The 16,186-nt window shown below is 48.9% G+C and overlaps 1 protein-coding gene across 1 annotated transcript in view; it reads left to right on the top strand.

Moving 5' to 3' along the window:
• Positions 1–16,186, top strand: part of FARS2 (phenylalanyl-tRNA synthetase 2, mitochondrial) — a 301,221-nt gene that overhangs the window by 152,041 nt on the left and 132,994 nt on the right. The window contains exon 5 of the mRNA XM_065912933.1: positions 4,289–4,449. Within this exon, the coding sequence (XP_065769005.1) occupies positions 4,289–4,449 (161 nt within the window). The remainder of the gene's footprint in view (positions 1–4,288; positions 4,450–16,186) is intronic.

Below are 16,186 nucleotides of genomic sequence, written 5' to 3'. Positions count from 1 at the left end.
TACAACTGGAGAAAGTTTTCAGGCGGGAGATCAATCTCTGGGCTCGGCTGGAACAGTCAGTCATCCGGTGACAAGCCTCTGAGGAAGCAGTTCAAGAATTGTAGCTGGAGCGCGGAGGATCAAGGACTCAGTCCGTGACGGGAGGAAAGCAACCAGAATTTATGTAGCTGCACTGGCCTTCCTAGGCCTGCCTGTGGATGTGCGTGGGGCACTGGGATGCTGTGGGCTTTTGTCCCTGTGTGGCTGTCTTCACAACTAACGGTCAAGGGCAGCGGAGGCTTTTTGTCCCAAACCGCTGCTCCACTCGGGCCCCGTCAGCTCACACTGCAGGCCCCTGTGCAGGGGTCGGGACCACGGTGAAAGGCACGCTCAGAGGGACGGAAAGCCTTCAGAAAAGCCTGCTGATAGATTTAAGCAACCACTTATGTTGCAAATCATCTTATTAGCTTTCATGGAATAACGACAAAGTCCATCAGGAAACGAGCAGTTACAAAGCAAAAGCAGACAAACATAAGTGGAACGGAACTCTCTGATGTTTTGAAACACTTTGAACACAGCCTCTTGCAGTTAATGTTTCATTGGATATATACTTCAAGGAAAAAAAATGGTGTGAGTCCCAATGTCCGTGTGATCTTGCTAAAGTGGTGTTTATCTTTTAAACACAGCTAATAATACCAGTCTGACATCCCCTATAGGGTCGTTGTGAGGATCAGAATGAAGATAATAGAGGTGAAGTACTTTGTAACTGGTAAAGTTCTATAAAATATGAATGCTAATTGCTAGGTTGTTTCAGCGTTTCTTGTCACAGTTATTTTGGGAAAGTGTCAGTTCATCGAGCCAAAGAATTCCTAGAAATCAGCCCCTATTGACAGGGAAGTACTTAACATAATAAAAATATTTTTCCAGTATGTAGTTGTTTAAAGTTTTAATTTGACCCTTGGCTTTGCCTGGTGGCTCAGATGACAAAGAATCTGCCTGCAATGCAGGAGACCTGGGTTTGATCCCTGAGATTCCCTGGAGGAGGGGATGGCAACCCGCTGCAGTGTTCTTGCCTGGAGAGTCCCAGGGACCGAGGAGCCTGGCGGGCTACAGTCCGTGGCGTCCCAAAGAGTCAGACGTGACGGAGTGACTGACAGTGTTCACTTTTGCAGCAAGGCAGCCTATGAGAGGAAACGGTGGGTGCAGGGTTCAGTCGGTGGGGAAGAAAGTGAGATGGAGGGAGGGGGGTCGGAGCGGAAACAGCCCAGATGCTGGGTCCCGGAGGCCGCGGCCCAGGCCTGCCGCTGACCTGTCTGGATGAGGCCCGGTGATGGTGAAGAAGGCAGGGGGAGGGAACAGGACATTCCGCTTCCCTGTTATTCCTTCTTTTGTGTCCCAGTTCGCTTCTTTCTGAGATATCTTTTCAGAAATATCATCTTGCATATCGCCTCATACTGTGATAGATAAACTCTCTCATGGATTTAAATTTAAAGTCACTGCCTGTATCAAAAACTTCATTTTGAAGTATGAAATTGTTCCTAATAAGACCCATTTAAATGAAGTCAATAAGTTAAAAAGTGGAAAAATCTCTGGCCCCGCCTTCCTGCCGCTCACTCCCTTCCTCTCGGTGTGTGAGCCCGCCGGAAGCTGGTCCAGCCCCTCAGGGGTGTCAGTGATGGAAGCCAGCCCCGGGCCCCAGCCCGCGGGTCAGACGCTGCCCACAGAGTCTGGCAGCGAACAGTAGATGCTACAAAGGTGAAAAGTTGGGGAGTCTTGGAAGGTGGTATTCTCTGAAGAAAACAGAGCAGGGTATGGCGATTCGTTGCTGAAAATCCTTCTAAGAAGGCCAGCGTCTGTGTAAAACCAAAACAAGATGAGATAAGAGTCTAGAGATGGGGACCTTCAAAGGCAGGAGGAGGGGGAGGAGGGGAGGGGGAGGAGGACACCTAAACTGCCTCCCATCTGGAACGTTCTGTTTAACTGAGGGTGCTTCTTTCCAGTCAGTTTTCTGCTCCACAGATTCTCGTTTACTGGAACCCTCCAGTACTGGAATGTAGGTAAAAAGGAAAAAAAAAATTAGTGCCTTAAAACCTTGTCAGCCCAGGAGGACCCGGCAACAAATTCCTGCCGAGGAGTGCCAAAGGGCTGAGAATTAGGCCTGCCCAGGTGACGACGCCTGTCTAGTTAGGGCTGTCTTTCGTCCATGAAGGGTTTGAGGTGCCTGTAAAATTACGTACAGGAGGATGGAGTAAGTAGTGCAGATAATCAGGACAAAGAGGATGTAAGTAAGAAAATAGAACTGGGACAAGAGACGCACAGAGCCACGTTACCGTTCTCAGAGGTGACCCGTAAGGATGGCTGTACGCTTCCACGGGGCGGAGTGAGGGGTGAGTTAGGATCAGCTATGTGAAGTCGAGATACCCTCACACTGAAAACGATCCAGTCGTTCAGGAGAAGAAAAGAAGCTTTTCCTGTTCCCATTTTCTCAGGCCTGAGATCAGTGTATTTCATGAAGACTCGTAGGGACGACTCTGACCCTGTGACCAGCGCTCTCGACACGCAGCTCCTGGTGCCTTCCGAACGTGATGGGCCAGACAGCTCAGTGGTGGTTTTGTCGCTCAGTCGTGTCCAACTCTTGCGACAAGACTCTTGTGCTGCGGTTTCAGGTCCCGATGGAATGGCCCCTCGCTGGCCTGTGTCCAGGGTCCTCTCGGGCCTGTCCTCACTGGCAGCCAGGAGGCCCCCGAGTCACACCCACCCTGAGTTTTTGTTGTGATCTTACTTAATTCATCTTTTGGTTACCTTTCAAATATGATGCGTGCCTGCTTAGTCGCTTTAGTCGCGTCTGACTGTGCGACCCCATGGACTGTAGCCTGCCAGGCTCCTCTGTCCATGGGATTCTCCAGGCAAGAATCCTGGAGTGGGTTACCATGCCCTCCTCCAGGGGATCTTCCCCACCCAGGGATCGAACCTCCTTCTCTTAACGTCTCCTGAGTGAACAGGTGGGTTCTTTACCACTGGCTCCACCTGGAGCTCTGCCTGGAACAAAGGAGGCCCTTTGTTCTTACAACCTCCCCTGAATAAACAGAAATTATTTCATTCAGCCATGAAAATTTTTATCTGAAATGTTTCTTCTCACGCGTTATATAAAAGGCATATATAAATGTCTGTCCTCCACTCGCCCAGTTACTTCCCTTAAAAAGACAGACAACTACTGCTTTTTTTTTTTCTAGCCATAATATTCCACTGTATGGATATAGTAGGGTTTATTCAACCAGCTTCCTATTCATGGATACTTAGGTTGTTTATTGTCTCGCTATAAACAGTGCTCCAGCAAACAGCCTTATACGTTCGTAACTTCCTGCATGTAGGAACAGCCTGGTAGTGAATGTGGCCGTGTGGTGTGTCTGTAATTCTGAGGATGGCAACAGCGCCACGCTCCTTAGGTCTGGGGGTTTAAAGCCTGCACGTGCGCCTGCTCTCAGCATATGGAAGGTCGTGGTTTCTCATGGTTTTGGTGTCAAGTATGCAATGAAATGTTTTTGTTTTTGCCAGTCAGATAAGTAAAAAATGGTAACTTGGTGCACATTTTGTTTTTCTTAAGTAAGCTTTTGATTTGCTTAAGAATCATTTTTTTCCCCTTTTTGTGCATATCTTCATATTCTTTGCCCGTCTGAATAATGAGATTGTTATTCTTTTTGTTACCTATTGTTAGGGGCTGCGTGTCGTTCTTATCTTGCTCTAGGAAAGTTTCAGTGGGTAAGGAAGCCGGTGAGGGTAATGAATGAAAGAAGCAAAGCTAAGAACTAAAAACTGCTGCATGTGAAATAGACTCAAGTACAATGAACCTACTGCTCTTTCAGCTGCAAATAAATGCTGGGCTCGGATGGTTGGTTTTATCTACAATTTTTATAATAAAATATAAAGGATTTACTAATTAAGGAAAAAAGTCTGACTCACAGAGCAACATTAACATTCCACCTATCTTTATTATTTTCTATTTGCAAAGACAGTGCAGAAATGTTTTAAACATATTTTAAAGCAATTAACCGTATAATCCTTGAACATCACATTTTATTATTATTTTTTACATTACAACCCTTATTTGTCCCTATGTTAAAGAGTGGTGTCATAGTACATACTCATTTTCGGACAGACATTTTTTATGAGCTTGTGATAAACATCCACTGTGAAGCGCACCTTGCCTCTGCCCAGCGCCGCTGCGGTCCTGCCCAGTGTCAGGAGTGGGATGGACCTGCGGCCTCTCGTGCCCTTTAACCCTCTGTCTCATCTCCTGTCCCCACTGCAGCTGGAGTTCAGGACCGGATTGGCTGGGCCTTCGGGCTGGGGCTGGAGCGGTTGGCCATGATCCTCTACGACATCCCCGACATCCGCCTCTTCTGGAGCGAGGACGAGCGCTTCCTGAAGCAGTTCCGCGTGCAGGACATCAACCAGCAGGTGACGTTCCAGGTGAGCGACGGGGAGTCCCGTGAGCACAAGGGACGGGGTCTCGCGCCGTGAAGAGAATCCGTGGGTGCAAAGGTAATGTCACCTTGCAACACGCTTTCAACCGAGATTCATAAACACACAGGAGCTCCATGGACCTTCTGAAATTATATACTGATAAAAGGGGATTTATCAAGCCTGTTAGTCTAAGCAGGGAACCAACTTTGGGCTTCCTTAATGTCTGTTTTCCATGAAATAGCCATCTTTATCACTGATGATACTTTCATAGTTCGATTTTTTGAGAGTTTTTTTTTGATGCTAATCTAGACACATTGACTTTCTTATGATTAGTGTTTGAAGTGTACATTTTTTTCATCATTTTACTTTCAGTTTCTGTCTTTATACTTAAAGCATGTCTCTTGTAAACAGTGGGGTCTTTTTGTAAACCCATATTTAATTGGGGGTTGACTCTTTGTTACACTCAGTGTATTCCATGGGACATTCTTGGGGTTAATTTTTATTATCTCTTTAGTTGTTATCCATTTTCCTTTTCTGTTCTTTTTCTTTACTTGGAAATTGAGATTTTGTGTGGGGGGTTGTGTGTTTTTGTATTATATTTTATTACTCTATTGCTGTTTAGTTTCTCAATTTTATATTATTTTTAAGTGGTTATTCTAGATTACAATATGCATAATTAATTCATCACACTTTACCATGAGTAACCAAAGAGTATTACAACTCCACGAAACATTTAATGTTACAATACTGTAATTCTATTTACTCTCTCTTTTTCTTGTATTATTACTGTCCTATTTTATTTCTCTGTATATTATAATCCCACAATACATTGCTCTGTTTGCTTCAAGTAGCCATTGTCCTTCCAAGAAATTTGAAACTGTATTTTCCTTGATACTTGCCCGTTGCTCACTGCCCTTCGTGATTTTTCTCAGCACTCATTCTCTGTAAGTCTGAAGGACTGACTTTACCCTGTCGTGGAGTGCAGCGTGAGTTTTCCCAGCTTTGTTTGGAAATGCCTCTGTTCCATCTTTATGTTAGTAATATTTTCCGTGGCTGTAGGTGTCCAGGTCACCAGTATTTGTCGTGCTTTTTTCTTCCTCATGCACCGTTTCATTGCCCCTGTCCTTTCCCTTTGGCTTTGGCGGGCTGGCCTGCGTGTGGCTTCCTGTCTCGTGTCTCGCTTGGGACGTCAGTGTGTTGGGTTAGTGCTTTTCAGCCCTCTTTGAAAAGCCTCGCATCTCTTCCAGCAGCGCTCTCTTCCTTTGCTCTTCAGGCTGACCACACGTGTGTCAGCCCGTTTGCATTTGTGCCGCGGAGCTCTGGTGCCCAGGGTGTGCTTCTTCTTACTGGTTTTTCCCCACTGTGTGCTTCATCTTGGGTAGTTTTTCTCGTCTTGTCTTTGGGTTTCCTCGTCTCCTCTATTGTGTCCATGTAACCACTAACCCCTCCAGTGCGTTTTCATGCTCATTTTGTGCTCCTCATTTCTCCAGTTTCTACTTGCGTCCTTTTTAGGGTTTTTATGACTGATGAAATTCTCCATCTTTTCATCCGTCTTGGACAGTTTCCCCTAAATTCTTCAGCATGTTCATGACGGTGACTTTTAAGTCTTGGTCTGTTATTTCCAAGCTTTCAGTTCTCTGTTGTTCTCCTTTTAGTCTTCTTTTCTTCTTGGTTATGGGTGGACATTTTCCTGCTTCTTCAATCGTCTTGGTTTTTAAATGTTGGTAGCATGTATCCTCAGGAAGTCTTACCGTTTCCCCGGGCAGGCAGCGAAGGCAATGAAGCCAGATCCCTTTGTCATAACCAGGAATAGAACTGGATTTTGTGTCTCCTTAAGTTTGTGTAAGAAACTTAACTTCTGATGGAGCGGGGAGTGGGGGTGGGGGACAGTTGGGATTTGATAGCTGAGACAGTAGATCTCTGTAAAATGCTTTGTGAATCATAGATTACAGAGAGCTACTTCCTAATGACTCCCTTATAATTAGCATCTATTGACTATATTGTGTCAGTTTCCTGTGGCTAACGTTACAAATTACCACAAAGCTAGCAGGTTCAACCCACATGTCTCTATTATTTTACAGCCCTGGAGGTCAGGAATTCACAGTCAGTCTGCCAGGCTCAGGCTGAGGGGCAGCGGGGCTGGTGCCCCCGGAGGCTCCAGGGGAGACCCTCTCCTCCTCCTGCCTGGGTCAGCTTCCGGGGCCGACTGCAATCCTTGAGCCCTGACTGCATCGCACCGCATCCCTCCCTTTCCTTTCCCATGTGGCCGCTCTGCATTCCCTCCACACATTTGTCTCTTCTCACAAGAGCCCTTGCGACAAGCTTATCTCCACAGACTAAGATTTTTCTCCAGCACATCCGTGAAGTGGTCTTTGAGTGTCAGATAACAGATCCACGGGTTCCTCGGGTGAGGAAGTGGACATCCTCGGGGGTCATTATTCAGCCCATCACATACACTTTTCTTTTTTTAAGAAAAGCATTGCTTGTTTGTTTGGCTGCGCCGGGCCTTAGCTGTGGCATGTGGGGTCTCCAGCTGTGGTGCGTGGATTCTAGTTTCCTGACCAGGGGTTGAACCCGGGCCCCCCTCCCTTGGGAGCGCAGAGCCTTAGCCACTGGACCACCAGGGAAGTTCCGCATGTACCTTTATCTGTTCCGTTTCCATCATGGCAGGTTGCTTGCTTCAGATAGAAGAGAGGAGATTTTGTTGTTAGGTGTAAGTAATATAGATAATATGAGAGTGGGAGCAGTTTCTGACCATTTGTGTGGAGAGGTCGTGCGTCTGTACATGAAGGAAATAGGGACTCCTTTCTCACTAATGACCTTGGGCTGTCTGAGGAAGAATGTGTAACATGATTATAAACAATGGTGAGGCTGAGCCTGAAGGGAGTGACGGTGAGAGGGCGGGTCTGCTGTCGGCCCCGTCGTCTCTGAGGTCGGTCGTAGTTAGATTCCTGGGAAGCCATCAGTGAGTCCTTGGTCTCCCTGGGGTACCAGGCATCAGCTGCGAGCACCCTGCTCTGTGAGGACTGGGGGTTTCTTACGGCCACGGTTGGCCGTTTTCCCTTATTTTGTGTCTTCCTGCGGTCATGGTTCAGTGCCCCGTATTCTGTGCATTAGTTTATTTAGTGCCTTATAACACTTGTCATTTGTTGAGTGCTGGGTACAAGTCATGGGACTAGATACTTTGCCTGTGTCATAGCTTTCATTCTTCACAACCTGATGGGGGTGAAGTCTATTAACCCATTGTATAGACAGTGAAACTGAGTCTTGGAGCCAACAAGGAGCTCAGCCCCAAGAACTCTGCTAGCAAGTTACAGAGCTACGATTTTCACTAAAGCTGACTCCAGGGAGCTCCTAACATTGAACTGGTAAAATCTTGTTTCCTAGACGAAACACTACTCTGGAGTCAATGAGATGAAATGCACAGTTTCTGACTTCAAGCTGTTTTCAATCTAGAGAAGGAGATAGATTTATCAAGAGATGGCTTCCCCCATGTCTCAGTCATAAAGAATCCACCTGCACTGCAGAAGACACGGGTTCCACCCTGGGTTGGGGAGATCCCCTAGAGAAGCAAATGGCAACCCACTCCAGTAGTCTTGCCTGGGAAATCCCATGGACAGAGGAGACTGGCGGGCTACAGTCCATGGGGTTGCAAGAGTCGCACATGACTGAGCGACTAAACAACAAAATTATAAATAATATGAAATGCAGTGAAGGGCTGCACACAGGTGAATGTAGAGTTTTGCTAATATTGACCAGTGTATGCAGGGATCAAAATTTTCATCTTTTTTTAATCCTATTTTGCTAGTTAATTCTCAGAATCCTTCCACGTCTCTCCAGAATTGTATCAGGACTTGAGCCTGCAATTACTTGCTAATCTCCGGGACTTGGAATAGTTCCTAGATCCGGTTTCTCTGTCATTCCCATAAATGTTGTCTGGTAGAGACTCAGTGCAGGATTATGCGGTGTTTCCTCATTCTGTTCCCAGATAAATCCAGCTGCGAGGATCCCATCAGCTTCACTGTGTTGCGGTGAAATTAGTGGACCTCATTTTTCTTCCCCCTGTGCAATTTTTTCCATCTCGCCACCCCCCCCAAAAAAAAGCACATAAATATTTTTCTTCTGCAGGAAGGAGGATGTTTATCCCAGAAGACAGTCATAGAAAATCACAGGAAGAGGGGGAGATGACCAGCCACAGGACTGTTTGTTTGTGCCCTGTGGTCATTGTTGACGGTCAGATGTGGAGAGATGCCGCGAGCAGAAGGATGGACCCGTTTGCTGTGGGAACCGTCCTGGTGCCTTTGTGTAAAGCCTTCATCCCAGTGAGCGAGTGCCCAGTGAGCATCTCGTCCACGTTAACTGGTACTCCTATTGTCACGACCTCCACAGCCACTGTGGGCCAAGCGGCCACGGTCCCCTCGTGACTCCTGGTCCCTCCTGCCTACAGTTTCCATCTCCACCTTGCTTTGCCTGCCTTGTGATGTGAGCTTGTTTCACGGACCCTCGGTCTGTTGAGTCCTATTGGATTGTCACCCCGTGTCTGTCCCGGGACCTCTTTGTGAAAGCGAAATAGAGGGCAGCCACCACACATTCCTTCCTTATTCAATGCACTTTTATTTATTTATTTATTTTTTAGTATTACCAATAATAATTTTTTTTTCCATTTATTTTTATTAGTTGGAGGCTAATTACTTTACAATATTGTAGTGGTTTTTGTCATACACTGACATGAATCAGCCATGGATTTACATGTATTCCCCATCCCGATCCCCCCTCCCACCTCCCATTTAATGCACTTTTAAAACAGTAAGAGTGAGGTCCTCAGATCTTCTGGTATAGACTGGACAGTTATGTTGTGACCTCTATATGCACACACATTCAAAATCCTTGTTACAACTTCTGGCCATCAACCCAATGAAGATGTTCAGCAGCTTCCTGTTTATAGACACCGCCAGGTGCGTGCATGCTCAGTCGTGTCTGACTCTCTGTGACCACACGGACTGCAGCCTGCCAGGCTCCTCTGTCCTTGGGATTTTCCAGGGCAGAATACCAGAGTGGGTTGTCATTTCCTCCTCCAGGGGCTATCTTCCCATCCCAGGGATCAAACTTGCATCTTTTGAATCTCTTGCATTGCAGGCAGATTCTTTACCATCTGAGCCACCTGGGAAGCCATCATGCTCCCCTCGCCTGGATCTGGCTGTGTCTGTTTTCCTACGTCAGCAGCATGGGGGGCGTGGACAGGCTGTGGCTATGGGAGGTGTTTTTCTCTGTTTGAAACAGTATAGAAATCCGGGTCTCCTGAGTATGTGCACCTGAGTTAACTTACAGTGGCCAAAGGGAAAAGGCTGAACTGCCGACCTCAAGGAGCTTACCTGGGATGAGCCTCTCTGAGCGATCATTGGAATACCAGAGTCAGTTCAGTTGGAAAGTTCAAGGGTTTTATTAATGTTTTGGGGACCGAAGAAAACCGAAGTAATTTACCTTGCTATGTTATTAGTCATGAAAGGTAAGCATATTGTTGTATATCTCTCAGTTGCCTCGTCCTGAATGAAAGGAGAAACAAAATGCTTCACAGTTTCAGTTAGTGGTGACTGAACCAAGTAACTGAGTAACTCAGTTATTCAGGGGATGAGGGAACATTTGAGTTCATCTGTAACTTAAAGTCAGCCTGTATTTAGACTGAGAAATGAGAATTACCTTGTGATTCCATTATCACACAGCTTTTTTTTTTTCCAAGCTGTGCACTTCGGTTGGCGTTTTGTATGTATAATCTTGTGATCTTGAAAATGAAGAATGGTTAATGTAAGCATTCATTTATATCGTGGATAGCTTAATTATTCTTTCTATCACTTGGCTGAGTAATGAATCAAATGGTTTCTTTCCATTTGAGGGAAGAATTTATTTTCTCAAGGGCCTCCCTGTGAGATTTATAAATTACAATCAGAGACTGTAATTCACAACCAAGGACAGTGGATTATAAATAGATGACCCTTGTAGAGTCCATTCGGCAGAGTTTGAATTCCTGTTTAATCAGTGGATGAGGACCAAGTAGTTATGGTATATTTATGTGTTCATTCTTAAAATTATGAAATCTAAACATACAAACATATTTTTCTGATTTGACTTTTTAATAACATAGAACTGTGTACCCTCCACCTAGCATATATACTGGGATTTACCACAGATCCTTGTAAAGAAGAAAAGCATTCAAACTGTATTTGACACACCCATGCCTCCCTGATGGGACCCCTCTTCTTGCTTTCTTCCCCAGAGGTGACCTTTGACTTTGGTTTGATGTTTGCCATCCTCAGGTTATTATTGCAGTTTGCATATATATTAAAAAAAAAAAACAACCAGTTTGTAGGATTGCTTCAAAATGACACTGGACAGCCGCAGTAGCTAAAAAATAGAAATTCACTTTGCTGTGAGTTTCACCTGGAACTAATGCAACATTGTAAATCAACTATTCTTCTATAGAAAATTAAAAAATTAAATTTTAAATAAAGAAATAGAAATTCAGGGAGATTTAACGAGGAATTTAATGAGCATATTCTACAATTTATATGGCAATACAGAGAATCCAAAACAGCCAAATAACTAAGTTGAAGGATTTGCTTCTCTGATGTCAAGTCTTTTTTACGGTCATTGTAAGAGTGTGGACCCAAGGCAAGGCAAACACAGAGGCCTGTGAGAGGCAGTCGGGAGCCCAGAAACACAGCTTTGTATTATTTCTGGCCTCCTGAGATGGCCTGCACTATAGAACCCACAGGAGGAGGCAGCGTCTGTGCAAACGAAGCACGGATAATTGAGAATCCATATGGGAAAAAAAAATGAAACTCGACCCCAGACTCCTAATTATTAAAAAACAAATTGCAGGGGTTTGCAGATCTAAGTGGAAAAGGCAATTTATCAGCTACTGACTTTGAAAAAGTCACTTTGCCGTGAATGCTCCTTTGATTCTTATTGGAGTAGATTGAATTGGGGAGATTGAACCAAATGAACTGTGGTGATGTAAAATTAAAGCCTAATTAAATGTCTGATCTTGAAAGTTTGTGAATAAGTATTTATTTAAAGTGGTTGCTGTAGGTTTTTTTGTGAAGCCTTTTTAAAAAAAATCAAATTAGGGATAGTTCTTTCTATTTCTAGTTTGCTAAGAGTTTTTATCATAAATGACTCAAAGTTTACAAACGCTTTAGTATATTTTGGGGACTTCCCTGGGGGCTCAGATGATAAAGAACCTGCCTGCCAATGCAGGAGACCTGGGTTGGGAAGATTCCCTGGAGAAGGGAATGGCAACCCACTCCAGTGTTCTTGCCTGGGAAGATCCCATAGACAGAGGAGCCTGGCAGGCTACAGTCTAGGGGATCGCAAGAGTTAGATGGGACTGAGCGAATAAAGAACAGCCCCCTAACCCACAGCCCTTGGAAGCCACTTCAGTTCCTTTCTCTGTGAGTTGATCACTGTAGGGAATTCATCTCTGTGCATCTTTTTGTGACATGTTTTGCTTATTCATCTGTGCTTGGACACTTGAGTTGCCCCCCACCCTTTGAGTGTTGTGGAACAATCCCACTGTAAACACAGGGATATAAATCTCTCTTCAGGACCCCATTTTCAGTTCTCTTGGGAACTGTCTTCCCCAGACGTGGGATTGCTGGATCACAGAGGAATTCTCTCTCGCTCTTTTGATGAATGGTCACACTGGTTCCCACCACGTCTGCACCCTGTTACACTCCCACCTAACAGAGCACAATTCCAATGTCCCTTCTTTGCCAAAAGTTATCTTCTCTCTCTCGTAATACGGTAGCCATCCCAGCAGGCGTGGAGTTATATCTCCGTGTTTTTGATGCGTCTCCCTAATGATCTGTGATGTTCAGCATCTTTCCACGCGCCTGTCGGCCGTTTCTTTTGCCTTGGGCCAGTCTCCCAGGCGCTGCTGGCCCACTCAGTCCCGGCCCTGGTGACGGAAGTGCTGCCGCTCATTCTCGAGGTCCGGCCACAGTCTGTGACGGGTGACGGTTAGATTTCCGTATCTCCTCCGTCCACCTCAGACGGCACTGCTCCTCCTGGCATTCGTTTGGATTTCACTCTGCCCAATGAGAAAAACGTGTTTGTTGTGGAAGGCATTATGACCGCTCCTGAGACCCTGTTCCTCAGAGACGTCCCGCCGGTGGTTGAAATCCCTGGAAACCGAGTCTGGACTTGAGATCCAGAGGAGCCACGACAAGATGGCAGCGCGGCTCTGCTGAAGGGGAGCCCAGCCTCCGTCTTTGCAGATCCTCTCCTCTAGAAATGACTCCTTGGTGACGGAGCCTCGGGGGCCGGCTCCGTCCGCGTGGCCGCCCTCCCCAGGTGTGAGGTGCGGTGGTTCTCCCCCGGGGGCGGCTCCGTCCTGCCCGCCCCTCCTCAGATGTGAGGCGCGGCTGTTCTCCCTCCGGGCCGGCTCCGTCTGCGTGGCCGCCCTCCTCAGATGTGAGGCGCGGAGGTTCGACCCCCGGGTCGGCTCCGTCCGCGTGGCCGCCCTCCCCGGGTGTGAGGCACGGCCGTTCTCCCCCCCGGGCCGGCTCCGTCCGCGTGGCCGCCCTCCCCGGGTGTGAGGCGCGGAGGTTCTCCCCCGGGGCCGGCTCCGTCCTGCCCACCCCTCCCCAGGTGTGAGGCGCTGCGGTTCTACCCCCGGGCCGGCTCCGTCTGTGTGGCCGCCCCTCCCCGGGTGTGAGGCCCGGCCGTTCTCCCCCCGGGCCGGCTCTGTCTGCGTGGCCGCCCCAACCCCGGGTGTGAGGCGCGGCGGTTCTCCCTCCGGGCCGGCTCCGTCCGCGTGGCCGCCCTCCCCGGCTGTGAGGCGCGGAGGTTCTCCCCCGGGGCCGGCTCCGTCTGCGTGGCCGCCCTCCCCAGGTGTGAGGCGCGGCCGTTCTTCCCCCGGGCCGGCTCCGTCTGCGTGGCCGCCCCTCCCCGGGTGTGAGGCGCGGCGGTTCTCCCCCCGGGTCGGCTCCGTCTGCGTGGCCGCCCTCCCCGGGTGTGAGGCACGGCCGTTCTCCCCCCGGGGCTGGCTCCGTCCTGCCCGCCCCTCCTCAGATGTGAGGCGCGGAGGTTCTCCCCCGGGGCCGGCTCCGTCTGCGTGGCCGCCCTCCCAGGGTGTGAGGCGCGGAGGTTCTCCCCCGGGGCCGGCTCCGTCCGCGTGGCCGCCCTCCCCAGGTGTGAGGCGCGGCCGTTCTCCCCCCGGGCCGGCTCCGTCTGCGTGGCCGCCCCTCCCCGGGTGTGAGGCGCGGCGGTTCTCCCCCGGGGCCGGCTCCGTCCTGCCCGCCCCTCCTCAGTCCCGCGGGCACACGGCGGCCCTCGTCATGGCCGCGGCCGTGATGGAGCCTCGTGTGGCGTCTGAGCGGCTGTGCTGGCGTCGGCCCTTCTCTGCGCCTCTCACTGCACTGTCCCCAGTCCTCCGCCTCGCTGTCTCTGCCTCACTTCGGTCTTTTCCTTTGTGACGTTTTCTCTCCGCGTGTCCCTCTTTTCACACGCGGTTCTCATCCGTGGTAGGTTGTCCGCGTAGCGAGGAGGAAGCGGGCCCTCGCGGGCGGCCTCACGTCCGCGGTGGGAGGCGTCTCCCTGCTGCGGGCTGAGACCACGGTTGAAGTGCGGGAAACGGGTCAGGATTTTTCCCCGCACGAGGACATATCGGCTCTCCGCTCAGAAGCCCGCTGCGCCTCCGCTCGCGCGCCGGGCACTGTGCCTGACGCCGGGGCTGCGGAGTCGGCCCCGTCCTGGGGCAGCGCGGGCGCTGCGGGCACGTGAAGAGGTGAGGGGCTTCGAGGAAGGCGGGCCCCGGCGTCTGACCAGGGGTCGTCTGGAGGCACGACCCCGCTGTCGTCTGTGGCCCAGCCCCGTGTGTTCGGGGTGTGGGGGGCACTCTGAGATCGAGGGGCATGTGGACGAGGGCAGGCTGAGTTTTCCCTGGAAGGCAGCCAGCAGTATACAAACTGTCATCAGATTTCCTCTTGACATGATCGCCGTTCTGAAGACCGAAGGAGGGGCGGAACCGCGGGACCAGGGGTCCACTCCAGCCCTCGCTCAGGCTGGGAAGAAACGGTGGGAAGTGTGAGTGAGCAGCAGGGAGACTAGAAGGTCAGGTTCAGGCTCGGGGCATTGTAGGAGACAAAACTGAAGGGCTTTGGGGTGACCACATGGGGTGACCGTGTGGTTTGTCATCTGAATTGAGATTCACGCCCTTTGAGAGTTGAAGGGGTCTGTTCACTGCACTTTACACGAGTAGACTCCTGCTGACCTGGGTATACTGGGTGTTCACACCCTTTAGGTAAAGATAAGTGAGAGAGTGAGCCCCAGGTGTCTTGCCTTTAGAGCTCAGTGGGTAGAAAACAGGAGGAAAAAACCAGACCTGGAGAATTTACCTGAGTGGAAACATTTGAACTCAGGATTCACTGATGTCCCCTTTCAAGCTCCGCTTTTTTTGTTGGCGTTGTCTTTACCATTGTTTTGTTTGTTTTAATTGGCACAGACAGGTCCTCGGGGATGGTAGCAGGTATGGCTCTATCCAGGTGACTGCTCAGGCTAAGGCAGGAAGGAGGAGAAGTTGGGAGCCAGGTGTTTATTGGGGAGGGTGAATCAGGGCTGAGTTCTCAGAGGGTGGATGGTCCAGGGCAGGGTGAGGTGGGGAGGGCGTGTCGTTACCAGCAAGATGTGGCTGATGAGCGGGTCCAGCGCTGGTGCGGGAGAATTGCTGGGAAGAACACAGCGTGCAAAGGCCAACAAGTAAGACTCGGACGAAGCTTCCTCCCAACCAGAGGACCACACTCACAAGGAGTCAGGATGAAGAGGGACCACGGGGCTGGACAACCGTTCTTCATGTCTGCTCAGCTGGGGCACTGCTGACGTCATTCTGAAGATGCTTCAGGCTCTTGGACCTTGCTTGAGAACAGTTTCATATAAACGTGGGTCATCACCAAAAGCTAATGTTACATCATTAGAAAAATGGGAGAAGGGGCATGAAATCAAGCTTGTTGGAAGGTTTTGGAGATCTCTTCTGGAACATTTCTGTATCTTAAGCAGGTCAGGAAATGTTTTTTCCTGACCAAGGCTGAAAAATGAAAGCAAAAAAAATTAAAATCAAATATTCTAGTAAAAGCTATCCACATCTGAATATATGGAAGATCTTCCTAAAGTGTTTATCTTGTTGAAAGTGTGAGGACATGAGAAGAGAAGGTGATCCTGAAGGTTGGCTTGCACCATTTGTTTAAATCTTCAACAATCCTGAATATTACGATGTGCCCTCTGCCACCCAGTGGAATGCTAACAGCTCTCACGTCTCCTTTTTTCACTCCTGTGGACTTCAGTTTGCATCTTTAGCATTGTATTACCATAGCTTCTTCATCTTCTAGAGGTAATTCAGTTACCCTCTTCCCAGATCCTGCAGGTTTCTAATTTTATAGGATTTTTCCTTTTCACCCAGTTTTCCAATTATCACCTTGTTATCTGCACACCTGCTTCACAGAAAATTGCACTGTGCCATTTAACCTTTTGAAAGAAAAAAAGAGAGAATGGAAAAACACACCTCATTACTCGGTTGGTTCAACCTCAAAGAAAGCCACATCTCTGGGTGTGGAGCTTCAACGAGACTGCAGAAGAGAGCACCTGAGTATTTAATAGATTCTAGAATGGGAGCGAGAAAGATGAGTGACAGGCTCCTGGCATCAGGCTGGACATCCGCAGCCGCCCTGCCACTGTGCATTCCCAGCTCCAT

Source organism: Muntiacus reevesi, chromosome 20 (genome assembly GCF_963930625.1).
Source record: "Muntiacus reevesi chromosome 20, mMunRee1.1, whole genome shotgun sequence".
Taxonomy (NCBI): Eukaryota; Metazoa; Chordata; class Mammalia; order Artiodactyla; family Cervidae; genus Muntiacus; species Muntiacus reevesi.
This window is presented reverse-complemented; position numbering and strand designations above follow the sequence as displayed.